At 45.9% G+C, this 27,505-nt stretch overlaps 1 protein-coding gene across 3 annotated transcripts in view; it reads right to left on the bottom strand.

The window, feature by feature from the left end:
• Window positions 1–21,980, bottom strand: part of PKIG (cAMP-dependent protein kinase inhibitor gamma) — a 28,993-nt gene extending 7,013 nt beyond the window's left edge. Inside the window, exons 1-3 of one of the 3 annotated variants that reach the window (XM_081868183.1) lie at window positions 21,668–21,980; window positions 16,822–16,892; window positions 2,736–2,915 (exon numbers count right to left, since the gene is read on the bottom strand). In XM_081868183.1, coding sequence (XP_081724309.1) covers window positions 2,736–2,875 — 140 coding nt within the window. In that variant the 5' untranslated portion in view covers window positions 2,876–2,915; window positions 16,822–16,892; window positions 21,668–21,980. The other 2 variants (XM_081868184.1, XM_081868185.1) reach the window with 2 other exon arrangements.
• Window positions 21,981–27,505: the final 5,525 nt, after the last annotated feature.

Genomic DNA, 27,505 nt, shown 5'->3' with positions numbered 1-27,505 from the left:
CAAGGTGTGAGGGTTTTTTTCAGGGAGGATTCACATGCTGGCAAATTAAATTGATTTGGAGCTCTTGGGCAACAAACCTACTTCCTCAAGAGATCTAACTTTTTGTGATATGGAAAGTTAGGGGCAAATGCAATGGAAAGGGCAGGATATCACTTACTTTGATGCAACTTCGTCTAGCCTCCCTGTGAGCAAATCAGGATCAATGCACAATAAACAGGTCATCTGGAAGCACCCATAATGCTAAGTTGGTCCTAGAGAATAAGAGGTGTGAAGCAAGCACAAGGAGTTCTTTCATTGGCTTCACTTCTGAAATTTCAAAATTTGTCAATAGAAGCAGGTGCATATAAGAAGAAGATTGGCCACGGAGGTGTACTAGATCTGATCAGTTTTGCAATCTCATTTCACCTACTTGGCACTATCTTGGTAACACAAGCCCAGAACTTTATCTGCAGGATATAAAGGTGTGATCAGTTCGTGCGTGCATATTTCACTGAGTGCAAAGTCACAGCCCCGGTCATTTGAAACTGAGGTGGCACTGAATATTTAAATTTTGAGGACTGGTGTTGGTATCTGTATCTAGAGATGTAGGGAAACGTGTGGCACTGTAGTCTAAACCACTGAGCCTCTTGGGCTTGCTGATAGAAAGGTCTGAAGTTTGAATCCGTGCGATGGAGTGAGCTCTTGTTGCTCTATCCTAGCTTCTGCCAACCTAGTAGTTTGAAAGCACACCAGTGCAAGTAGATAAATAGGTACCGCTGCGGCGGGAAGGTAAACAGCGTTTCCGTGCACTCTGGCACTCATCACAGTGTCCCATTGCACCAGAAGTGGTTTAGTCATGCTAGCCACATGACCCAGAAAGCTGTCTACGGACAAACGCCAGCTCCTGAAACAGCTTGAAAAGCGAGATGAGCGCTGCACACCATAGTCGCCTTTGACTGGACTTAACCGCCCAGGGGTCCTTTACCTTTTACCTTATATAGAGATGTGATGCATATTATAAATAGAAAATGGTGTAAAACAATGCTACTGCTGCATTTTTAAAAATGAAAGTAAGAAATAAAATTCCAACCAAGCTTGATTTTTCTGTTTAAAAGTGAATTTTGCCAGCAGAATTTTGCCAGCAGAATCTTGGGATTTAGGTAAAGAAGCTAAGAGACTACAGCTTAGAATATGAAGGATCACAGCTTCAGAAGGAAGGGTGAGCATATATGTTGGTTTCAGTTTCTCATTCAGTTGGGCTGAATGATCATTAAAATGGCAACAGTAATTCAATGTGCAAAGAGATAAGCCAGGTAAAAAGTGATGTGCATCCCAAAACTTCATAGGTGTGCTGGTGAGGTTTGAAGTGGCGATGATGAGTAAGACTACCTTGGAATAATAGTAGATAGCTTGGTGGTAACGTGGCCTAGTGTATAGCAGCTGTGAAGAAGGCAAATTCCGTGTTCAGGATTGATGGAATAGGTTGCCACACCTCAAAAAGGATACTGCAGAGCTGGAAAGGGTTCAGGAAAGGGAAGCATTTGCAAGTTTGCTAGTTCAAACAAAAGACAATTAAGGGAGGCCATGATAGAGGTGTGCAGAATTCTGTGTGGTATGGAGTTAGATGGGAGTTTTTCTCCTTCTCCCATAATACCCAAAGTCATCCAGTGAATCTGAATATTCAAAGATTCTGGACAGACAGAATGAAGTACTTCCTCACATAGCACACAAAGTATGGAATTCGTAACCACAAGATGTAGCAACCAACTTGGATGGCTTTAAGAATGCCTTGGGAGTTGAGGGTATTGATGAATACAAGCCATGATGGCTGAGTATTACTCTCAGGAGTTGAGTAATACTCCAGTTGCTGTGAAGCACAAGTGGGGAGGGGGCTGTTGTGCTCATGCCCTGCTTGTGGGCTTCCCATCGACATCTGGCTGGCCATTGGGAGAAGAGGGTGCTAGATGAAATGGGCCTTTGCTCTGATGCAGAAGTGCTCTTCTGATGCTCTTGCTAGCCAGCCAAGTCACAGGGTCTTTGAATGAATGCTCTAGCTTCCTCTTTTCTCTCTTAACCCGAACCCCAGCCAGACTTAACAAGAACCAAATGAGACCAAAGATCCATCCAGTCCAGCATTCTCTTCCCCGTATTGGCCAACCAAGTTGTTACAGTAAATATATAAGCAGAGTCTGCTTTTTCCTGCCCCATTTTCCCCTCCCTATGGCCCTGAGCAAGGAAGCTCTGTCTAGTTAACATAAGGTAAAGGTAAAGGGACCCCTGACCATTAGGTCCAGTCATGCCCGACTCTAGGGTTGCGCGCTCATCTCGCTCTATAGGCCGAGGGAGCCGGCGTTTGTCCGCAAACAGCTTCCAGGTCATGTGGCCAGCATGACTAAGCCGCTTCTGGTGAACCAGAGCAGCACACGGAAATGCCATTTACCTTCCCGCTGGAGCGGTGCCTATTTATCTACTTGCACTTTTATATGCTTTCGAACGGCTAGGTTGGCAGGAGCAGGGACCGAACAACGGGAGCTCACCCCCGTTGCAGGGATTTGAACCGCCGACCTTCTGATCAGCAAGTCCTAGGCTCTGTGGTTTAACCCACAGCGCCACCTGCGTCCCTCTAGTTAACACAGCTAATAGCTATTGATAGATCCATTCTCCAATGGTGTGCCTAATTACTTTTTTTTTTTTAAGCCATCTAGTTGGTGAGTTCCGCAAATTAACGCAAACCTTGCTGTTCTACCCTGCCTTACCTCTTGCCTTTCTGATTCTTTTGCTGCTCCTCAGCTTTGCAGTGAAGACATATACCCTGTGCATCTAACATGTCTCCATTCATGTCGATGAGGCATTTCTGGCATTGTTTGAGTAAGGTTACCTTTTTTTTCTCGGCCATTCCAAATGTTAAACTGGCAGGCTCAGCAGTCCTGGACTTACTGCAGCGAAGGGGAATTGGGAAAAGCATTAACAACGTAACAGTAGGTTTGCAGCAACCCTGTAATTCAGCCTAACCACCTATTCTCCTTTTTAGAATCAGGAGCTCCTATCTAGCACAGCCCAGTGTGTTTATGCCCACTGAAATCCCGTTGATAGGGGCAACTGGAGTGTATGGAGATATGCTTAGGGAACTTCTGTTTTCTTGATAAGCGCTCCTGCTCTCTTCAGCTCCTCACTGACTCCGACCACCTGTACTATCTACTCCTTGCTTGCTTTCTCCGTTCACTTCAGGTTCTGACTGGCTCAGTGGATGTGAGCCAGAGGCCCTACATCTTGTGCCACAACAGCCATTTGCCAGTGGCCATTTTTAGTTCCAGAGAAGGGTGGCAGCTTAAACTAGGCTTTAAACTCGGCCTATAACTGGCCTAATGGGGAATGAATGTGTGAAGCTGCTCCCCTTTCTTCCCATGCGTACCTCTCACCCGTTATCTAATTCCAGCAACTTCCTTCCCCCATTACTCCTGCCACATACCCGCTTTTTAAATGACCTGGCAGTTAAAGATCCAACAGCCTCAACTGTGAAACAGACATGTGCAATTCTTTCCGCCCTGCAAGTTCTGAATGGAATCCTTCGCCCCACTCAGCCTTGTCAGAGCAGAGGACATGGCGGGATGGAGTGAGAAGAATGGGATTATATCGCCACACCCCCGAAGCAAGAGAAGGGCTGTGGTAGTACAAGCTATTAAAAGTTCTTCTCAACTCTCTCGCTTTTTACCTGTTTCCCCAAGGGAGGTACATGTGGACTGGCCTGCGTGCACACCAACCATTTAAAGCAGTGGTTCCCAATTAGCTAAGTACTGCGTACCCCTTGTTTTTCAAAAGCCAAGCCATGGACCCTCTGCTTTTGAAAATGTTATCCCTCTGGTAGTCTTGTGAATGGTCCCACCATACCCTCCAACACGCCCCTGGCACAAAACCGGGATGCACATCTTCCGGCCCATGCTCCCTCCCGCATGAGTCATGTGACCTGTGTGAGAGCACAGCCCCCCCAAAATGAGATGTCCCAGACAGTTGATGGGTATCTGCCACAGACCCCGTTGGTGGGTGACCACCAATTGGGAGCCACTGGTTTAAAGCATTGAAGGGTTGGAAGGCTCACAAGAGAAAGGCTTAAGCGCCCACTTCTCTTCCAATATCTCCAGTCCTACCTGACTTTTCGGGTTTTAAAAGGATGCTGAAGTTGTGGAAGGTTTGCAGGCTGTGAAGGACTTGCTCACAGATTTATTGACAGCTGCGCGAATGATGGTAGCTAGGAATTGGAAGGGGCAAGCAGAATGTAAAATGGAAGAAGGGTGTAAAGAGGTGTGGGATATAGCTATTAATGATAAATTAACATGTGCCATTAAGGTAAGTGTTAAGTTGTGGGTTGACATAGCCGACGACACAGCGATTTCTCCAACTAGCTCTTTATTTCGTAAGCTGGAATAGAACTGACTGCAAACAGCTCAGCCGGCCTGCTTTTATAGGCAGCCGGCTGTCAACATTGTAACAACCCAGCCCAGAGTTCCCGCCTAAAATAACTGACGCGGACCTGAGTGAAAACTATATACAGTATCCCCCTGCTGGCCCAGGGTGAAACTTCACTACATAACACCCCTCCCCACCGAGATAAGGCGTTAGTTACAATCGTAATGGTTTCCTTATATACAGCACTACGCGTAATGGTTCAATTAGGCACAAAAGCATATTGGTTACATTTCCCATACTTAGACCAACAGTGATACATGTCCAACAACATAGTCCTTTAAATAAGTTGGGAGCTTGGGAACTCTGCCAGACCGCCGGGGACTGGTAGCCAAGTCCGGAGGGCCACACAGTTCTTGCTGAGGCTGTGGTGCGACCCTAGGTGGCGTTGGAACCAAATCCCCTGGATCCGCTGCTGTGGGTGGAGCCTCCGCAAGTGGAGTGGTCTGAGTCTGTGGTAAGTCTGGCAGACCCTCTGAAGCGGCTTGGTTCGGCTCCACGCTGGCAGTTTGCGAGGGAGGTGTAGGTGGGGCCTCGCCATCTGTACGTGTCTCTTCTGGAGCCGCAAGCGCAGTTGGGGGCACCTCGGTAGTGTCCAAGTCCCCAACCCTGCGCCTAAGCTGGTCTATGTGCCGTCGCCACAAGCGTCCGTCTTCGAGTGCCACCTGGTACGAGCGAGGTCCAGTGACTCCCACTACTGTGGCTGGCACCCAAGGAATGTCCCCCACATAGTTCCGGGCAAAGACCTGGTTTCCTGGGACAAATGACCGTGGCGCGTTGGCACAGCCTGGGGGTTCAGCCACGGCAAAGTCCGGGTGTAGCCGGTCGAGTGGTGACCTGAGGCGGCGGCCCATAAGCAGTTCAGCAGGACTCCTCCCTGTGGCCGCATGAGGGGTGATGTGTTGCACGAACAAGTATTCGGCGACCCGCTCATGCCAGTCTCCCCGGTCCAGGCGCGCCAGTGCCTCTTTTGTCGAGCGCACCATTCTTTCCGCTTGCCCGTTGCTGGATGGATGAAAGGGTGCCGTTAGGGCATGGCGGATGCCCAGTCCCAAAAGATACCGCTCAAACGTGCCTGACGTGAACTGTGGTCCGTTGTCAGAGACAAGGACATCAGGACACCCATGCGTTGCAAACAGGCCTCGCAGCACCCGGATGACAGCTTCGGTAGTGGTGGAGGGCATCAGGGCGACCTCCAGCCATTTGGAATAGGCGTCCACCACTACCATAAAGGTCCGGCCGTGAAAGGGGCCAGCCAGATCGATGTGCACCCTCAACCAGGGTGTCTTTGGCGTCTCCCAGGTGTGTCCCTTAGCTGCCGGTGGTGCAGGCCTCGACTCTTGGCACGCTTGACAGGCGGACACCCAGGCATTGATGGCATCGTCCATATTAGGCCACCAGACGTAACACCGAGCCAACGCCTTCATTTTGACAATTCCCGGGTGGCCAACGTGCAGAGCCTCCAGGACGCGCTGACGGAGTCCCTGGGGAATCACGACGCGGTCTCCCCACAGCAGACAGCCGCGATGAGCTGAGAGTTCATGTTGTCTGGTTGCGAAGGGCTGGAACTCTGATGCAAAAGGCCCTTGTGGCCACCCCCTCCACACCCAGTTGAGCACCCGGCTGATGGTGCGATCCTGGGCAGACGCGGAGGCCACAGTGGCAGCTGATACAGGCGCTGCCGGAAGATCCTCAATCAGAAGGAGCGATGAAGCTGGAGCCGGGTCTTCCACAAATGCTGGAAGAGGGCAACGGCTGAGGGCGTCGGCATGGCCCATCGATTTCCCCGGGCGATGGATGAGCCGGTAGTGGTAGGCAGCCAGGAAAACAGTCCATCGCAGCATGCGTGGCGAGAGGACCGGTGGAGTTGGACGATCACCGGCGAGGAGGCCCAGGAGTGGCTTGTGGTCAGTGATGAGGTCAAAAGTCCTGCCATAGAGGTATTCATGGAACCTCTTCACTCCAGCCACAAGTGCCAATGCCTCCTTGTCGAGCTGGCTGTAATTCCGTTCCGTCAGAGATAGTGTCCTGGAAAAGTAGGCGAGTGGTGCTTCTCTTCCATCTGGAAAACGGTGACTAAGGACAGCACCGATGCCAAAAGGTGAGGCGTCGCAGGCAAGGACCAGCGGCCTGGATTCACTGTACTGTACCAGCACACTGTCTGATGAAAGGAGAGCCTTAACCGCGTTGAAGGCCGCCGTCTCCCGATGACCCCAGGCCCAAGGCGTCTTTGTACTAAGGAGTCGGTGAAGAGGCTCAGCCACTGTGGCTTTGTGGGGCAGGAACATGTTATAAAAGTTCAGCAGCCCCAGGAATGCCTGCAACTCCGTCTTGTTCTTTGGGGTGGGGGCCTGCTGGATAGCGCGGATCTTGGATGTGGTCGGGTGAAGGCCGGAGGCATCGATAAGATAGCCCAGGAACTCTACCTGTGGAACGGCGATCTGGCACTTCTCCCTCTTTACCTTGAGCCCGGCCTCTTGGAACCTGGTCAGCACGGCACGGAGGCGCTCGAACAGCTGCTGGTGTGAGTCTGCAGACACCAAGACGTCATCAAAATATGGTACCACGCCCGGAAGCCCTTGCAGGAGACACTCCATAAGGCTTTGGAAGATGCCAGGAGCCACACTCACCCCGAACTGCAACCGGCGGCAACGGAATGCCCCCCGGTGGGTGACGATCGTCTGGGCTTCAGCAGTGGCATCATCGACGGGCAGTTGTTGATAGGCTTGGGCAAGGTCCAGCTTAGCGAAGACCTTACCCTCACCCAGGGAATGCAGCAGGTGTTGGACAACAGGAACCGGATAAGCGTGCTGCTGAAGTGCCTTGTTGATCGTGCACTTGTAGTCAGCGCAGATTCTCACCGACCCATCTGGCTTGACAGGCGTGACAATGGGGGTTTCCCACTTGGCGTGGTCAACCGGCTCCAAAACTCCTTGGGCGATCAGTTTGTCCAGTTGTTCGTCCACCTTAGCCTTGAGAGCAAAGGGAACCCGGCGTGGCTTTAGCTTGATGGGGGCGACTTGTGGATCAAGGCTAAAGGAGATGGGCGTACCTGTATATTGCCCCAAGGTGCCGTCAAAAACCTCGGCAAAGTCTTTGACCAGACCCTCAGTCTCTGCGTTAGAGATGCAGTTGATGCCGGTGACTTCCAGGCCGAGGGCATCAAACCAGTCTAGCCCTAGGAGGCTTGGCCGCTGACCTTCGACCACCACCAACCGGAGCAGGCCCGAAAAATCCTTGAAGGCAATCCGGAACCGGCCAACGCCTACCACGGGAATGTCGTTTCCCTGGTAGTCTCTCAGGTGTACGCGGTGAGAGTCGAGTTGCCTTTTGGACACTCTGGGTACCAGTCTTTTGATGGTGCTCCACGACACGATGGACAGGGCAGACCCGGTGTCGATCTCCATGTCACATGGAGCTCCTTCAATGAGCACCGTGACGTTCAGCTTGCGTCGCGTAGGCGAGTCGGTTTGGCCAATCGTGGTTCCAGACGGGCAGCGGCAGTTGGTGAGAGCGAAACAACTTTCCTTGGCAGACTGGAGGGAAGGCTTGGACTTGCGAGTCAATGAAGGGGGGGTGTCAGACGGAGCCGATCGGCAGACCTTAGCGATGTGGCCCCTTCTGGAACACTTCCTACAGATGGCGTCTCTGAATCGACACTTGGCACGGGAATGGTTGCCTCCGCAGCCGGCACATTCCGGTTGGCCCTTGGACTTCTGTTGGAACTTCCTGTGCTCCCGCTTTGTCTGGTGCACGTCATCGCCTTCACTGGAGGATGCCTCATCACTGCTGGCCTCTTCATGATGCACCGGAACTGGCTCCCTAGCAAGACGCGGGCTGCTGCACTTGCGGATCTCCTGGGCGGAGCGTTCAGCAGCTTCTGAGGCCACAGCCTCCTCAATGGCTTTCTGCAGCGTGAGGTCTGACTTGGCGAGGAGACGCCGTTGCAGATGGATGTCCCGGACCCCGCAGACGATTCGATCCATCAGGGCATCGTCTAAGTCTCGGAACTCACAGTGCATTGCAGCCTGTCGCAGGGCGGTGGTGTAGTTGTTGATTGACTCCCCCTCTGCCTGGTTCCGGTGGTAGAACGCATGGCGGGCAGCAATCTTGGACGGCTTTGGTGCGTAGTGGTTGCGGAGCTTCTCTTGGATCGTGTCCCATGGTGTTGCCTGGACTGCTTCGGGCGCAACCAATGCTCGGGCCGTCTCAAACACCTCAGGCCCACAGAGGCTGAGGAATAGGCCCCGCTTCCGATCCTTTGATACTGCTGTCAGCTCGTTGGCTTGGAGGTAGCAGTCGAACCGAGCGAGGTAGGAATCCCATGATTCAGAGGCTGGCGCAAACGGCGGTAGAGGCACAAGTGAAGCCATGATTCCGATGCCGGCGTGAAGGGCGATGGATGGAACACAGTGCTCTAGCCAGAACAGTCAGCTCTGAATTGGTTCTGTCCAGTGATTTCGCTCAGTGATTTCGCTCTGTGATTCAGCTCAGTGATTCAGCTCAGTTCAGAGGCTGGCCGCATCTGGCTGTGCTCTGATGTCCATCAATCCCATCCTCGTCGCCAGTGTTAAGTTGTGGGTTGACATAGCCGACGACACAGCGATTTCTCCAACTAGCTCTTTATTTCGTAAGCTGGAATAGAACTGACTGCAAACAGCTCAGCCGGCCTGCTTTTATAGGCAGCCGGCTGTCAACATTGTAACAACAACAGCCCAGAGTTCCCGCCTAAAATAACTGACGCGGACCTGAGTGAAAACTATATACAGTATCCCCCTGCTGGCCCAGGGTGAAACTTCACTACATAACAGTAAGACAGGGAATACACAGGAGAAATAATTTCGAGGCGATATGGACGGTGTTTGCAGAATTTGTACTGTTAAAACGGAAAGGGGCCAAACCATTGCAAGAGGTGTTGAAATTTTGGGAGGTTGGATAGTTAACAATGGAATGGTCCTGGGGGTGGGGTGCACATTTTTAGTCTTATTTATTTGTGATTATTACTTTTTAAAAAATAGAAAAAGAAAAAAAGGGGGGAGAAAAGAGATATGCAAAATACAATAGTAAAAAAGGGGGAGAATGCTGAACTGATGAAGTATACTACTTATCTGCATGTAATGCCCAATTTGGCCTTGAGTGGCCTGGGGAGGCCATTTATTTAAATTTTTCCATGCCTAGGTGTTTTTGGGATGTAGATTTCCAATAGATGCTGTTCACTTCACAAGATGCCAAGAAAAAATGGGACAGTCGGCATCCAGATTTTTTAAATATTTATTGTTGTTGTTATATTTTTTAGGCTGCCTTTCAGGCTAAAACCCTCACAGGTGGGTCTACAAAATATATGAATTGTGTAATCCATTCATGATTTGACTGTGCATATATTATATCCTTATCTCAGCTTTTTCAGGTGAAACAACAAACGTTTGTGAACTGCCCTCAACAGTCACAGGCATACTGAATCTCCGGTGAAGATACAGTTAGTTTATAAATTTGCACAACTATTTGAAAAGTTGCGAACAGCATTTAAAAATAGCTGCCCTCCTGCCCTTTCCAGCCAGTGTTCAAACTTTCCCCTGGAGCTCTTGAATGATTTAAAGTGTACAGATTACTTACTTCTAAGATCTTATTTGATGCAAGTATTGGATATCAAGAAGACCTCTGGGCTTTTTCATTGTGGCTACTGTGACAGTATTATTCGAAAGAGAGGGGGAAATATTAGGGTTGTGGGCCTTTCCCCAAGATACCAAATTTCAAGTAGAATCACTACAAATTTTCCTGTTAACATTTCACTAGCAATAGCAATTAAAGCTATATGGTTATCGTGTTCCCTGGAGATTTTATTAGTAGATGATTATCCAGGTATGGAAGGAATTACTGCATGTCAATCAAGTGGGTAGCACCTGTTTTACATATATGTAAGTACCTGAATATCTGTAATGCAAACCGATGAATATTATTCATGTTAACATGAACCATTGAATAATATGACTAAGCTTATGGCGCATATAGACTGAATGCTTTATATCGTATGCCAGAGGCAGGCAGACCTCAGAATTGGGAGGGATCGTGTGTGTGTGTGTGTGTGTGTGTGTTGGGTTTTTTACTAGAACCCAAGATCTGCCAACTTGAGACAAGTACAAACTAGCCTCTGAGCACATGCTCAGCCCAAGAATTTGCATACAGTTCCAAAACTGAACTCTCAGCCCTGCCACACAAAAACCCAGTACTGCAAATCATTCCGAGATCTACTGGTAGATCGCTCTGGAACTACCTTCTGCCTACCTCGGCACCCATGGGCTACTCATTGTTAGTGGGGGTTAGGGGCAGCCCATCCTGTTTCACCACCTGAGGCAGAATAGGAAGGTGAGGTCCGCCTTTGCCAAAGCCTTGCATACCCAATAAACACACAAGACGTGACTGGCTGTACGTTTGAAAAAATAATGTATACTATTCATTGTATTGTATTGAATTGTAGATTTCAACAGAAGAAGCTCATAAAGTTCAACAAAAAAAGTAGAAGACCCAGTGGATCAGTTCATTCTCTAATCAGTTTCTGCATAAGGTCCATATATGTGAAAGTGTCTATTCCACCTCTCTGTTCATAGAGTCCAACAATCCACACGAAAGGTTGTTGCAGTTCCACAGAGTCTAAGCCTTGTTTCGCCGTCGACTCTATATTGGACTCTATGAACAGAGAGGTGGAATAGACACTTTCACATATATGGACCTGATGCATAAACTGATTAGAGAATGAACTGATGCTATGCTATGAGGTTAAATATTAACTTTTATATAGTGCTTTCAAGATGCTGAAAGCACTTCAAATGCACTACAAGAGGATTGTTTCACCATTTTATATTCTGTTCTTTATCATAAAAACGGTTGGTTTATGTTTTTCGAGTTGCTTCGATCAGAAGGGGCAAAGGTTCAGCCGAGATGTTTGGCACTAAAGGGGAAAAGGAAACCTAAAGCCTTAAAGGGGACTGGGGGAGTAGGAAGAAACCAAATAAATTATGAGGACGATAAATGCAAATAAAACTGCGCTTCTGATTAGCTGACAGGTTTGGCAAGCGCTGGAAACGAGGTGTATAAGTAGAACGGACAAAGAAGAGAGCTAGCTCTGTTTACCTGTGAGGAAGCCCCATTGAATTCAATAGGACTTGCAGCTGAGTAGACATCGTTAGATTGTCTTGTTAGAGTGCTATTGAAGAAAAAAGTACAGAAACCAGAAGGAAAAAGCCAGAGGACTTCAGCAGATTTTCCAGGATCAAAGTTAACACTGAAAAGCCTGGGAGTTGCTTTAACACTTAGTCTCAACTGGGTATCAGGGTGTGTTTCCCTGTGTAGTTTGCATTTGTTCTAGTGGTTAAATGTTCATTTTGATTTTTATTTTACTAACAACTTCACAGCTGTTTAAATTGTTGCCTTATAGAAACCTTTAGTAAAAGCTAAATTTGGTTTGTTTGCAGATATTTTTTGGGGGGGGGTGGTGTTGAACATATTGGAAGCATGCAGTACTACGAATAGTGTCTCTCCCCCACCCCCAAAAAGGAACAATTAGGCCCCTAATTGCCTTACCATACTATCCAGTTTAGAGAGCTGGTTGACCCAGGAAAGAAATTAGTCCGGCAGGAGCTAAAGATATCCACTGGGTGGCGGTAGTAAGGACCACAGGAGAAATGACACATATTTCCCCTCCCTCTCGTGGTGCAGCCTGCAGCCTGTGCTTTTCACATCAACCAGCATTATCCCCATATTATCATTATCCGCATATTACAAATATGGGCAGAGCTCTGACACGGAAGGTGAATGCAGGCATCAAATGTGCACCCTGCAGTACGGTCCTGGCTTTGCAACTTGGCTTGCACAGGTAAATACCAACAAGTTATCAGCGTTAAATGTGTCTCTAGGAAAATGCATAATAAGCACGATTAGAACATGAACCCAAAAATGTGAACATGAGAGAGATGAATCTTTTCACGTGAGTCAAAATGTGTGTGGTCCTGAAAATGTGCTTAAGCCCAAAAAATTCATATCCACAAGCAGAGAAATTGTCAAAAATAAAGTTTCAGTCACTACAATCTGATAAATGCAGTACAAATTATGGGTGAGTTTAACCTTAATATGCTAATACATTCATATCCCTTGTTCCCGTTGGCATCCATCTGTCTCGAGAGACAATGGAGTGCGTCTCCAGGGGTGAAGTCAAACCACAATGTTAGCAGCACCCAAGAGACCTCCCCAGGGCGCAAGCCTGGGCAATGTGTAGGGAGCTCACTCTCAGTGATGTGGTCCAAAGGAAAGCAGAGTGTTATGTACTGAAGTTCTCACCCTGGGCCAGCAGGGGGATACTGTAGATAGTTTTCACTCAGGTCCACATATGCAAATAAGGGATTGAAAGTGACATTCAGTGATTGGATAGTTACAGAAAGTTGTTACAGTTGTGTTGTAGTGGAGCTCTATATAAGCAGGCTGGCTGAACCCTTCAGTTCAGTTCTGTTCTGGCCTATGAATAAACAAGAGCTGTTTGAAGAATCACTGTGTCATCTGATATGTTCACCCACAACAGAGCAATATGCCTGGCAACAGCTTGGCTTCAGCAGTTGCTGGAAGGAGATGCCCAAGGCACCATCCAGCTATCTTAGGGACTCCACTCCAAATCCATCTAGGTGTTACTCCTTAGCCTTTTCTTCTCCCAAAGATATCCCGCATGGTCATGGAGGTTGAGGATCAGAGTTTTCCTTCTCCTAGATGGGCTACCTCTCACTTCCTCCTACAGTACATGCACATGTAGAAACTTCCTTTTTGACCATTGGACCCACTATTGGTCTTGTCCACTCAATCCGCTGCAGGGGAAATCCCTAACTCACCAAGGGTTTGAGATCTATTAGCTATCCTCAGCTGGTTTAGCCAGCCCGTTGACCCAGGGTGTGGCTGCTGTTGCATGCTGACAGCTTCTAGGAGCTTTAGATGAGACCCTAGTGGAAGGTGGGGACCAAAGGTGGAGAAGCATCCTGGAGAATTGAATGCTGGCCGAGTCATCAGTGTTGCCCTTCCACATGATGCATCAGGCAGCCCGGCCATCTTTTTAATTAAAAAAAAAATTTTTTTTTTAATATTAATTCCACATGAATATTCTTGTGTTGCTGTTGGTTTGTAGCCTTATTCGGTTTTCTTCAAAAGGAAACTTTTTAAAGTTCATAAATATTCTGGGGATTGTGGAGAAGCTTGGGATAGCCTCCTTTTCCCTGTGTGATCTTCTTGAATTCTGCAGAATTTGCAACGTTCCAACAGCACATTTATTTTGCGTAGGAGATGAATTTTAAACCATTGGTAGCGAAATAATTTTTTTAAAAAACAAAACAAAACAGCTTTTATAAATATTTTAACAAGAAAAACAAAATCTTTACAAATCTAATTTACCTTCCCGCTCAACTTCCCTCCCCTCCCTTCTGTGGATATTTATTTCATATATTTTTTTTTACTGTATATCCAATTCAAATATATTTATAATTTTCCCTTTATGTTCCCCTGAATTGTCTCTTACTGCACATGTTTTTATCAGTCCCGCTAATGCTTTTGTTTCCAATGTGTCTTCAAATAGTCAATCAATTTCCTTCATTCTATTTTTAAAAGTCTCTCCTCTTGATTTCTTATTCTTCCATTAATTGCCAATCTTCCTTTGTCAGAACTGTTTCTTGCTTCCATCTTTGGGCATAAATCATTCAAGCAGCTGTGGTAGCATACATAAACTTTTCCCCCCCTCTTTGGTAGGTACCTCTCCACCAATTATTCCTAAAAGAAAAGCTTCTGGTTTTTCCCCACAAAAGAAATCTGAATCATCTGTAGAAAGCAGAAAACTTTGTTCTCTCTGCAGCTCTCAGTAAACAGAAATAAAGTAGGACCCAAGAGGGTGTCACTATGGAATGAAGTTATGCTGAATTGCAGCAGGGAGCATTCTCCTCTCCCAAGATGCTGTTGTTTGTCTTCCTCCATCTTCTTGGTTTTTTGTTTTAAAACAATGCTTTCATTTTGTCTGAGCTCCTTTGAAGGCGCTGGAAAATTCCTGATTTTCTCAGGGATGTACAGTAAATACTGCATGTCCAAAAAAGACTGTAGTGTGCCTCAACAAAGCAAGGATGGGTTAGGGTAAATTCCAGCAGTCTTGCCGTACTACACACAGTGGACTATTCATTAGGCACAGAATTCAGGACTATATTTAGATCCCTTGCTTCAGTCCTAGTGCAGTGCTGCAAATGAGTGGGACAGATGATTTGACTTGGCAAGAACTGTCCGATGCAGCATATAGAATGAATAAGATATGCATGCTTTGTAGCACTCACCACATCGCTAGTGCTGGGTTTTTACTCCCATGTTCACACGACGTTATCCAAAATGCATATGTCTCTTGTAAAAAGGTAAAGGGACCCCTGACCATTAGGTCCAATCATGGCCGACTCTGGGGTTGCGGTGCTCATCTCGCTTTATTGGCCACTTCTGGCAAACCAGAGCAGCACACAGAAACACCGTTTACCTTCCCGCTGGAGGGGTACCTATTTATTTACTTGCACTTTGACGTGCTTTCAAACTGCTAGGTTGGCAGGAGCAGGGACCGAGCAACGGGAGCTCACCCTGTCACGAGGATTCGAACCGCTGAGCTTCTGATCGGCAAGTCCTAGGCTCTGTGGTTTAACCCACAAAATACTACAGTGGTACCTCGGGTTAAGAACTTAATTTGTTCTGGAGGTCTGTTCTTAACCTGAAACTGTTCTTAACCTGAAGCACTACTTTAGCTAATGGGGCCTCCTGCTGCCGCCGCCGTGCCACCGCTGCGCAATTTCTGTTCTCATCCTGAAGCAAAGTTCTTAACCAGAGGTACTATTTCTGGGTTAGCAGAGTCTGAAGCGTCTGTAACCCGAGGTACCACTGTACTGTTCAATGCAGTTTCTCAAACCAACTTAACACCAAGTGGAGTCCTTAAACCAGAGGTTTTCAACCTTTTTGAGTCCTCAGCTCCCTTGACCAGCTACATTCTTTCTGCGGCACCCCTGTGGGGCTCAGGAGCCCAGTTACGTCACCCCTTGCCCGCAGAGCTGGCAGCCTCTCACCCTTTTTCGAACACCCTCCCTTGTGAAGTGTGCCCTCAGTCTCCTCTCCCCTCTCCTTGGTAGTCCGCCAGGCAGCAGCTGTCATTGCCCCTGATCTCTGAGCTGCTCCCCTACCCTAAAGAGGGGTGCCTCTCCCCACACTGCCCCCTCTCTGGGGCACAGAGGATGCCCCCAGCCTTTGTGACCCAACGGAGAATGGCCAAAGGGATTTGGCTGGCCGGAAACAGTGTCCAGGCTTCATATTTTTTCCGTTTTTGCACAAAAAAATGCTCAACAGCTGTTATGTCTGGCTGTCACACAGCAAGCACAAGTAAGGCCAGCACAACACCTGGCTGCCTGCTGGCCCGCCTGGCCTCCCACTTGTTTGTCTATTTGCAATAGCAAGGGCTGGTGGACTGGCTGGCTGAGCTCCCCTTACTTGTTTGTTAGCTTGCTTGCTTGCTCTGAGGCCACCATCATATGATGCTTTCGTTTTGTTTTAAAGACAGTTCTTATGGGCCTTGGCAGTGTTTCATTTCCAAAAAGGAGTCAGTTTTCATGCATTCAGTTGCTTCAAACTGCCAAATATGAATATCTGCAATAGTGCAGCGCTTGCACACTCATACAGCCACTGTAATAATAACATTTAAGGTCTTATATATATAATAAATGTTCATAAATGTACCAACCAAGCACGTACATAGATCAGCACAGGAAGACAGTCCTGAAACCATTTTGACTCCCAAGCTGACCAAATGTTTCTCTGCAAGGAGGGAGGAGGTGAAAAAAACCTTCTTTGTTACAGGAATTAAGTATTCACCATTTCAAACGAATGGGCAGACTACCAGGAAAGGCAATCAGATAAGGCATTATTGGATAACCTGACAGACAGGAAAAACAACAACATTCAAATTTCTGTTGTAGACCACCTTTTCTGTGATGTATGTATGATGTATGGAGGGGTGGTCATGAGCTCCAGGACAAGGAATTTAAAATATCTATATAAGGGCAGGCAACCCTTCGTTCTGGATCCTCCTCCTTTTCTGCATGTGAGGGGAGCACCCTGTTGCAACAGATCAATAAAGATCAGGCTTACTAGCTGCTTTGCTTCTCAATGTTCTCTGGTTGGCCTCTGTTATTTTCTCCTACCAAAAGGGAACCCACGTAAGGACTCTATACCGGCTCTTGGATACCCCATAAGGGGAAAAGGGCAGATTTTGTTTATAACACCACCAACTTTTGTGTGTGTGTGTGTGTGTGTGTGTGTGTGTGTGTGTGTGTGTTGGGAACTTACCTTACTTAATTCATTTTCCTTCTGCTGAGGACAGACATCTAGCTCCATGCACCAGAAGGCACCAAGTAGTTCTGGAGAGGAAGTAGAAAGGAAAGGAGGGTGAATGTGGTCCTTAATCATTAGCAAACACTTATTCTGGACCCTTCTGAGGACTCTGTGACCACAAGTGTGAAGGGAAGGGAAGACTTAAAGGGGAAATGGAAGGGAAATGGAAAATTTAAAAGATACACCGTGGTTGTATCCAGCACTGCATAAGTTGACTTCCATCTGCACAACAGAATCTCCCCTTCCTCTCCTCCCGCTTCCGCTTCCTAAAATCTGCTCTGGTTAGGATACTTTAGCATTCTTGCTGGGTCAGGGTGGATAAGATACTGTGCAATTGCTGCTACTAGGGCCATATCTGCTTTAGAAAGTTATACTGAATTTATATCATCTTAGCATCCCCTAAGAAATCCCAGGAATAATACTTTGGTGAGATACTGAGAACACTCATGACAATATGTACCCATCTTCCAATTCCAAAGAATCGCGGTTATACTGTATCAGGTAAGTCTGTAATGTAGAGATTCTGTTTAACTAATCATGTGGCAAGATGGTGTAGGAAAACTTTCCCACTAATTTCTCCTTATTTTTAATTCTGGCTTGGAAAAAATGGGCTATATATTCACTGATTCGTTTTATTTTATTGCCCCCTGGGTTCCTTGCGAAGTATGCAAATAAGCCTGTATCCAGCTGAGTTTTCATTGTGGAATTTCCCTAGCAGATGGACCGAGATCCGGAAATGTCTTTGGTAAGTTAGCTGAAAATCAACACAATGAAGTTCATAGAAAAATCCCCACCCCCTCCACGGTTTTAATGATTTTGGCTTGCATTCAGCACTTCAAAACTTCTCTGGGTTTCCTTGTTTTCAGCTGCTTGTTCCCAATGTTCAGTCAATATATTTTCTTTGGTTTCTGACAAGTACTAGTGTAGTGCAGTCTTCCGAGCTGAAAAATGTCACCAACAAGAAAACATGAGCTGGTCTGCCTTCCAGAGCAAGGATGTGATCATCGCCACTTTGTTTTGTTCTTAATCAAAGTTTGATCTCCGGAATCAAAAGAAAGCAAATGATGTAGGTACTAAAAAGCTGGATATAATCCTTCACATTTCAAAATCTAACAAAGCTGTCCTAAAAAGGACAAACTGGTTTTAGGTCAGCAGGTATCAGAAGTACAACTATATCTGGTTACAAAAGTTCCATAGGTATAGATGGAGGATGTAACTGTTGTTATCTGAATTTCTACGATGGAACAAATGACCTCAGTATAGATGCTCCAGAAGTACAGCTGTCCAACAAATGCTACGTAGACTAGTTTTCGTTCCAAAGAGGAAATCCTTTAAAGATATAAGTCATGGTGATGGCAAGATCTGAAGGTCATCAGGACATCTCTTGTTTTGCGGAATAAACATTGGAGGAGGTGCAGGCCAGGTCATTAATCTGTTTTGCTATTTCTCTAGTGGGCATCAATACCTGAGAAAAGGTATAGCTATACCACATACTTTAATAGCCAGGCATATTCCCTAGGAAAGCACTAGAAACTGCAGTCCTACGATGGGGAATTGGGAGCTCTAACAAAGAATCCTCAGGTGCTTCATGGAACTACAATTCCCAGCATTCTTTGAGGGAAACTGCAACAGTTAAAAGTGGGAGGAGATATGGAAGGTGTCTGTAGAATTTGTACTGTTAAAACAGAAAGGAATCAAACCATCGCAAGTGGTGTTGAAATTTTGGGAGGTTGGATAGTTACAATGGAATGGTCTCGGGGGTGGAGTGCACAGTTTTATTCTTATTTATTTTTTTATTATTACTTTGTAAAAAAAAAAAAGTGGGACAGAAGCAATATAAGTTTGGGTATTCCTAAAGAGAGTATAAAAATCCTTCAGAGGCTCATGAAAGAATATTGATTGATTTTATATATTTGTATCCCACCTGGCCTCCAGCTCAAGGTAGCATATATCATTCTCCTCTTCATCCTATCGTCACAACAGCCCCGTGAGGCGGGTTAGGCTGAAAAATGGAGACTAGCCCAAAATTACCTTGTGAGCTCCAAGGCTGAGTGGATATTTGAATCTAGATCTCCCCACTTCTAGAGCTCCTCCCTATTTCTGTCCATCACATGATCTCTGGGCACGGGGTCCTAGAGGTCCCATCATTTGCCTGGGAAACCCCACTGTTTACTACTGAATAGGAACAAACATCAATTGGGTTTTCTGCAGATTGATTCAGCAGTAAATAGTGGGATCCCCCAGGGAAAAGGCAGGACAAAATAAGAACCTTTCAGACCCATGCCTGGAAACCAGGGCCGGATTTAGGTTACTGAAGGTAATGGGTCCCTTTATATGTCCAACTGTCCTTTGTTTTTTGTGTTGAATATATGCTATATGGTAATTTTGGGCCTAATAGGATTCTAAAGCCATTTGCACATGTTGCCATGCAACCAGTCCATGTAGGCACCCCTGTATATAGAAATGAGCAAACCAGTGATATTTTAGGGAGCAGGCTAGCAGGCAGGACCCATTGCTTGCATCATAGGAGCCTACACAACACTACTGTATGTAGGTTTTTATTTTATTTGTTTTTTATCTTATATTTTGGAAATGTACATCTAGGTTGTTTTTTTCTTTAATTTTTTGGGGGGGCCCCCAAGAGAGTGGGGCCCTAAGATATAGCTTGTTTAGCTTATACGTAAATCCGGCACTGCTGGAAACCATGGGACAAATAGAAAATATCATGGGGCAAAGAGAAGCGGGTTAGCCCCTACTCTAACACAGGGTTTCATGGTGAAGTTTATTCCAACCTTCCGTTAACCAGTAGCAGCAGCCAATAAACTTCTTTATGAAAATTCGCACCCAAGATTGAAGTCATCCAGTATGTGTCGTATGGGGAGCTCCATGGACAAGTGGGGATTCAAACCCTGGTCTCCCAGTCCAACACAGTAAATCTCAGCCCTCATGAGTTGGTCCCGAGGGTAGACATTTTGAGAATTTTGAGCCTGATTTAAGAGTACTGGAGAACTCGAGCTTGCACACTATTTTGTGACATTCTGGTTGGCCCAATGTGGGTTTTGGAGTTTTTCTCATAGGCCAACAAGGCTACCTTTACTTTTTGACTGTCATGTGTTTGCAATACCATCAACAGGGATCTAGCATAAAGGGTAAAGGTAAAGGGACCCCTCACCATTAGGTCCAGTCGTGGCCAACTCTGGGGGTGCGACGCTCATCTCGCTTTATTGGCCAAGTGAGCCGGCGTACAGCTTCCAGGTCATGTGGCCAGTATGACTAAGCTGCTTCCGGCGAACCAGAGCAACGCACGGAAACGCCGTTTACCTTCCCACCGGAGCGGTACCTGTTTATCTACTTGCACTTCGTGCTTTCGAACTGCTAGGTTGGCAGGAGCAGGGACCGAGCAACGGGAGCTCACCCCGTCGCAGGGATTCGAACTGCCGACCTTCTGATCAGCAAGTCCTAGGCTCTGTGGTTTAACCCACAGCACCACCTGCGTCCCCCAGCATAAAGTGTACTAAGGTGCTTTTCTAATCACAGGGATTATTGAGGCGGCCTAAACTTCAAGGCCAAAGAACCCATTACTTTTTCCTACAGACATTAAGATGGATATAGAGAAGAGATAAAACTGTTGAAGAGACTCAAATAGGTGAAACACTGGACTGGTCAGACCTCGGTCTAATTCGCACAGCCAACAGATCTCTGTAGCGAAGAGCCTGTTTCAGTGACTGAGCCCATGATCAAGTGGTCTGTATGAGGAGGGTTCCAAGTTCAGTATTTTAGAGAGCTACTGCAAGTCAGCCACTACTAGGCTTGACAAAACAAATATCTAAGTAAGCAGCAATTTATATTCATACATAAGAACTGTATATAATAACTTATAAGACCTGTAACTTGTTGAATTAATGCTTGAGCTTGCTTTTTCCTCCTCCCCCCCCATTCCTATTTCCTTACGTGCCATGTCTTTTTAGATTCTGAACTTTGAAGGCAGGGACTGCCTCAGTACGGACTTTTGTAAGCCACTACTCCGAGAGTCTTTTTGGCAAAGGGGCAGGAATTGAATGCTATAAATAATAAATTATGATATATAATTCATCTTTGCTAGCTTGCTAGCTACCAGGACGAATTGGGTTTTTCAGTTTGGACCTCCACACCAACCATTCCTGCCTTTTAGGCCCAACTTTTTGCCTCCAATCCACTGTGAACATCACAATGTTCTTTCTCTTCTCAATCACTTGTTAACTGGTGGTGACAGTTGTTAACATTCACAACAGGTGAAGGAGCTTGACAATATTCTTAACCATAAAATTGAAAAATTCCTCATTGTCCAACTCCTTCATTGGCAGAATATGATGGTCATTCTGTACCATGTAAAATACAATTATTTCCAGAGTCAAAAAAACTCATGCGCGCACACACAAATACAATACATGCATGAAACTAGTAATTTTAATAATAGCTGAATTTCAGTTTTGTAAAAACTTCACTTTATTTTCCCTCGACTGCAAAATATTTCTCACCCTTCATTTCACTGTTGCTCCCTTCATTTAATCTTTGATAAATCACTAGAACATTGCTTTCCCCCCACAGCTGTTATACATTTCATGGTGAACACAATTCTGCCACACACCGAAAAGTTCATGTGGAAGAGAAGATCTTTTAAACAAATGTGTTCTAGGGAGGACACGAGCCAACTACTCAACTTAATCCTTCACTATATAACACCGTACATTTTGTGGAATAAAAGCGACAGTTTCAACGCGGCTGCTGCCTACCATTGTTCAGAATGCAAAGTTATACTTACAGAAGATGGCTCCAAGCTCCAACAGCTCTCAGTGTGGCGAGTTAGGAACCCCAACTGTTAAAACTCAAGGCTCAAGTGCGGCTCGGTCACCCACACATTCGTCCAAGCGTGAGTGTGCTGGGAATGTCAAAGGGCCAGAGCAGACAGCTTAGTCACAGTTTCAGACTTCCAGTTTCCTTGCGTTAATAGCTGCTAAATGCAGTCGCACTTCTAGGGCTCAGGAGGCGTTTCCTCACTCCGTTCCCTTGCCAAGTAAGTCCCTGTTTGTTGTAATCCAATGCTCAGCCTCCGTGATGTCAACCAAGCAGCTACTTGCTTGGCTCCCATCTCCCTCCACACAGGAGGGGATCTGTTTCCTTTGCTTTTGTTCAACTTCGCATTGTAACCTCATCTCCCAGCAGCTGTGGGCTGAAACATACTTCCTTCTGTTTTCTGTTTGTCAAAAGAGGCTTCCTACTTTAATACACCCACTGGCTGTTGTTTAGGTGTAGGCAAACGTTTGTTCTCAAGGAAGCTATGGACGAAATCAAGGCATATTGTGGGTGGAATGCATCTCAGACATTTGCCAATTAAGTAATTGCTCAGAGTCCTAGCAATGGGAAATGGGGTCCCAGTTCCCCTATTACCTACCCATTTTACATTAAGACCCTTCAACTCATTTATACAGTGGTACCTCGGGTTACATACGCTTCAGGTTACATATGCTTCAGGTTACAGACTCCGCTAACCCAGAAATAATTTGCTTCAGGGTGAGAACAGAAATTGTGCTCTAGCGGCACGGCAGCAGCAGGAGGCCCCATTAGCTAAAGTGGTGCTTCAGGTTAAGAACAGTTTCAGGTTAAGTACGGACCTCTGGAACGAATTAAGTACTTAACCTGAGGTACCACTGTACTTCGAAGGATAAATACCCACCATGCAATGGTCTGAGGGCCTCAGTGCCCTGGCTATATTTGAACATACTTCATATAAACATCAATTTCATGCAAATACCTGATTGGACATCTGGAGAGCTTACATTAACTTATTTGTTTACTTGAAGATGCATGTACTGACGGTTACTGTATCCATAGTGTGAACTGATGGTGTGAACTGATGGTTTTTGTTTTTGTTTTTTTTACTACAGAGGTACCTCGGGTTACATACGCTTCAGGTTACATACGCTTCAGGTTACAGACTCCACTAACCCAGAAACAGTACCTCGGGTTAAGAACTTTGCTTCAGGATGAGAACAGAAATGGTGCTCCTGCGGCGCGGCAGCAGCAGGAGTCCCCATTAGCTAAAGTGGTGCTTCAGGTTAAGAACAGTTTCAGGTTAAGAACCGACCTCCAGAATGAATTAAGTTCTTAACCCGAGGTACCAATGTATTAATATTATTCACATCATTTCCTTTTTTGTTATTATTTCCTCCCATCTGTTCCTTTGTTAAATTTGCAACTCAAAAATATTTTTTTAAAAAATCAATGCAGCAAATGTGGTGATGTCACCTGATGACATCTGATGTCACCTGAATTAGTGGAAATTCTGTCCAGTATCTGCCTAATTTACACTTCCTGAAACAATATGTGAACTGAAGCACAGCCCTCCTTCAAAATTTTCACTTCTCCGAATATTGCAGTGCTATTCTCCAAGCAAAACAGGTGTGCAAGAATGCCTATTTTAGGGGGAAGTATGCCTTGAAAAAGCATAAAAATATCATGCATGTTAGGGAAAATATCTTGCAAAAAGTGTACATATTAGGGGAGATAATTATCCATTTTTGCGAGGACTTTTTCAATGCAATATTTTACAAAAATGCAGACTGATGCAGAAAGGTGATGAACTGAACTTAATATTAAAATGAGAAACTGAAATGGCCTGATTTGTACATCCCTAGTTCTCAGACTAGCCTGTTGCCCCATGGACAGAAAGCTCCCTGCTCTCCAGAGTCATCTGCTTTTCTTTCTGGAGAAGTGGCTGCTTTTCCAGAGAAGTGGCTGCTTGAAACCTGTCATGAAATGGAAACTAAACCCTGGATTGCTTTCCAAGCCTAGCAAAGAGGCTGTGTTAAGTGCTGGCTGCACTCCAACTGTATAATTGGCTTCATACACAGCTAGGATCCAAAGGTAGTGAGATATCCTTTTACACTTAATTGCTCTCAGCTTTTGTGGAGTTAGCTGGTATATTGTAGTGATTATGCGTTACAAAGATGTCGGCTGGCAACATCAACCGTGCCGTTTGGGAATCCCTTGCAGACGACTGCGGTGCCTGGCAACAGACTGTCAGGTCATGCATCCACAGAGGTGACCAGAGAAGAAATGTGTTAAGTTGTGGGTGAGCATATCACACAACACAGTGATTCTTCAAACAGCTCTTGTTTATTCACAGGCCAGAACAGAACTGAGCTGAAGGGTTCAGCCAACCTGATTATATAGAGCTCAACTACAAGGCAACAGTAACAACTTTCTGTAACTATCCAATCACTGAACGTCACTTTCAATTCCTTATTTGCATATGTGGACCTGAGTGAGAACTATCTACAGTATCCCCCTGCTGGCCCAGGGTGAGAACTTCAGTACATAACAAAATGACCATTGGGAGGAGTGCAGAGAGAAGAAAGGCCATGATGCACCTGTATCGGCAAAACCAGACGCTTTCATCTGCCCCAGCTGCAACAAAACATGTCTCTCCCTTATTGGTCTCTACAGCCACAGCAGGTGCTGTAACTCTCCAACGGTTTCACCCCCGAAAGGTGCGCTTCTGCATTGTCTCCCGAAACAGACAGATGCCAACTCAACTCAATGTGAGCTGGGCGGTTGCTGCTTAAACTTCCCCCTGAGCAATAGGTGGCTTGAGGTAGGTTATCTATTACAGTGGTACCTCGGGTTAAGTACTTAATTCATTCCGGAGGTCCGTACTTAAGCTGACACTGTTCTTAACCTGAAGCACCACTTTAGCTAATGGGGCTTCCTGCTGCCGCTGTGCCACCACTGCATGATTTCTATTCTCATCCTGCAAAGTTCTTAACTCGAGGTACTATTTCTAGGTTAGTGGAGTCTGTAACCTGAAGCGTATGTAACCTGAGGTACTACTGTATCTCAGCTGTGGGGGATGATAGTAATACTGGCTGCTTTGCGGAGCTGTTCTGTGAAGATCGTTACTGTTAAGTTGTGGGCAAACCTATCAGACGACACAGCAATTCTTCAAACAGCTCTTCTTTATTCAGATGCCAGAACAGAACTAAGCTGAGGGGCTCAGTCAGCCTGCTTATATAGAGCTCCAGTACAACAGTTACTGTAGCAACTTTCTAAAACTATCCAATCACTGAACATCACTTTTCGATCCTTCATTTGCATACAAAACTATCCAATCACTGAATGTCACTTTTTGATCCTTCATTTGCATAACTATCTACAGTATCCCCCTGCTGGCCCAGGGTGAGAACTTCAGTACATAACAGTTACATTATTATATTGTTACACACATCCTAATTCCCTGAGTGGTGAGCAGTGCTTAATTGAAATCCATTTCCTTTGGAATGAGGGAACAGGAAGCTATTGCATTTGGTAATTTGGTAATAGGTGTATTTATTTATAAATACAGGAAACCGTTAACATGGGGATTATGTTCCAAAGCACCGCGCACGTTGGTGAAATCACATATAATTGAAACTCACTGAAAAATTCTGCAAACACCCCCTTCTGCCCCCACCCTGCTCTCATTCTGCCCTTTTAGTGACTTTTTCACTTGGGGAGTCATAAAGGTAAAGGGGACCCCTGACCATTAGGTCCAAGCGTGACCGACTCTGGGGTTGCAGCGCTCATCTTGCTTTATTGGCCGAGGGAGCCGTCGTACAGCTTCCGGGTCATGTGGCCAGCATGACTAAGCCGCTTCTGGCGAACCAGAGCAGTACATGGAAACGCCGTTTACCTTCCCGCCGGAGCGGTACCTATTTATCTACTTGTACTTGGACGTGCTTTCAAACTGCTAGGTTGGCAGGAGCAGGGACCAAGCAACGGGAGCTCACCCCGTCGTGGGGATTCGAACCGCTGACCTTCTGATCGGCAAGTCCTAGGCTCTGTGGTTTAACCCACAGCACCACCCGCGTCCCTGGGGTGTCATAGGTGACCATGATAAATTGATTCAGGGGGCGCTGTTTATGGGTTACTATAGGGATATTTATTTTGACGGAGATAAATACAGTGGTACCTCTGGTTACATACTTAATTCGTTCCGGAGTTCCATTCTTAACCTGAAACTGTTCTTAACCTGAAGCACCACTTTAGCTAAAGGGGCCTCCCACTGCTGTCATGCTGCCACTGCACGATTTCTGTTCTCATCCTGAAGCAAAGTTCTTAACCTGAGGTACTATTTCTGGGTTAGCGGAATGTAACCTGAAGCGTATGTAACCTGAAACGTATGTAACCCAAGGTACCACTGTATTAGTAAATATGAACTCATTAAAAGTGCAATGCTCCATTCTACATCATTGCTCTGACGTCCCCTGTCGCCCTTACTCCAAAACCTCCTGTCACCTACTGGAGTGTCACAGATCTGTCTTCTTTTGGCAGAGAGCGGGGGCAAAGAAAACATTTGTTTCAGCTCAGTCTGTTCTGTTCTTCTGCTCTGCAGAAAGGAATGGACTGTGATAATCTAATACAGACCTCCGTTTAGCCGTAGAAATTCTCAGACAATGCAAGCAGGAAAAGATAATGTTAATCAGATTAGTAAGTAGAAACGTTGCCAGGAAAACTCCCAATGGAGAAACAGAATTTCCCCACAAGTGTGGTATTTCCACCCAAACCCAAGATATAGTGGTACCTCAGGTTACATACGCTTCAGGTTACAGACTCCGCTAACCCAGAAATAGTGCTTCAGGTTAAGAACTTTGCTTCAGGATGAGAACAGAAATTGCACTCTGGTGGCATGGCGGCAGCAGGAGGCCCCATTAACTAAAGTGGTCTTCAAGTTAAGAACAGTTTCAGGTTAAGAACGGACCTCCAGAACAAATTAAGTACTTAACCCAAGGTACCACTGTAATGATATTTTAAAATTAACAATACGGGAGATGACTCAAGTCATTTTTTGTGCCTGGGTCAAACAAATCTCAGTGTCACACACACACACCGGTGACAACTAACAACAGGTTATCTCTTAATGGTATCCCACAATCTGTTCTATCCTCTGCTAAGCCTGGCCCTACACAGTAGAACTGTGGAACTATTGTCCTTTAAGATGTATTTATTTAAAAGACTTATGAGCCACACTTCAGGGAAAAATTGCACGAACTGAGCTCCTGCAAGTATCATATGATGTTCACTCCACATCTGGTCAGAGTCAAAGCTTTGAGTGTGGCAGCACCTGTGATCTGGGACTATTTCAAACACCCAGACACCCAGACACGTAAGCAAGTTGTGTACACTGGTTTCAATTTTTGCTTATTTTATTTGTATATTGATAATTGTTTTGCAAGAATTTCTGCACCCCACTTTGATTAAGCAATGTGACCCAGAGGTTCCCAGGTGTCTAAGAAGGAAAGGAATTACTGGTACAAAAGTGCCTTAAGAAACACATCCTATCCATCTTGGGTTTGTAAGTTTTTGTCACGAGAGAAGTGTGGACGTGCAAAGAGAAAAGATGGCCACTTTTGAAACTGCACTAAAGACGACTCCAAAGAGATCCCCGCCCCCGCCCCAGTGTTTACTCTGTCAAATAGCTATTTATAGCTCTAATAATCTGTGTGGAGATAAAACATTTGTGGGCCCAAATGCTTTCCATCTCTGGGGAATTTCATTCCACAACTATATCCCAGCTACTTCCCAAAGAAAACTCCCTCCCACACTGCTTAACCAGATTTTTTAA

Source organism: Podarcis erhardii (assembly GCF_964252035.2).
Source record: "Podarcis erhardii genome assembly, chromosome: 6".
NCBI lineage: Eukaryota > Metazoa > Chordata > Lepidosauria > Squamata > Lacertidae > Podarcis > Podarcis erhardii.
This window is presented reverse-complemented; position numbering and strand designations above follow the sequence as displayed.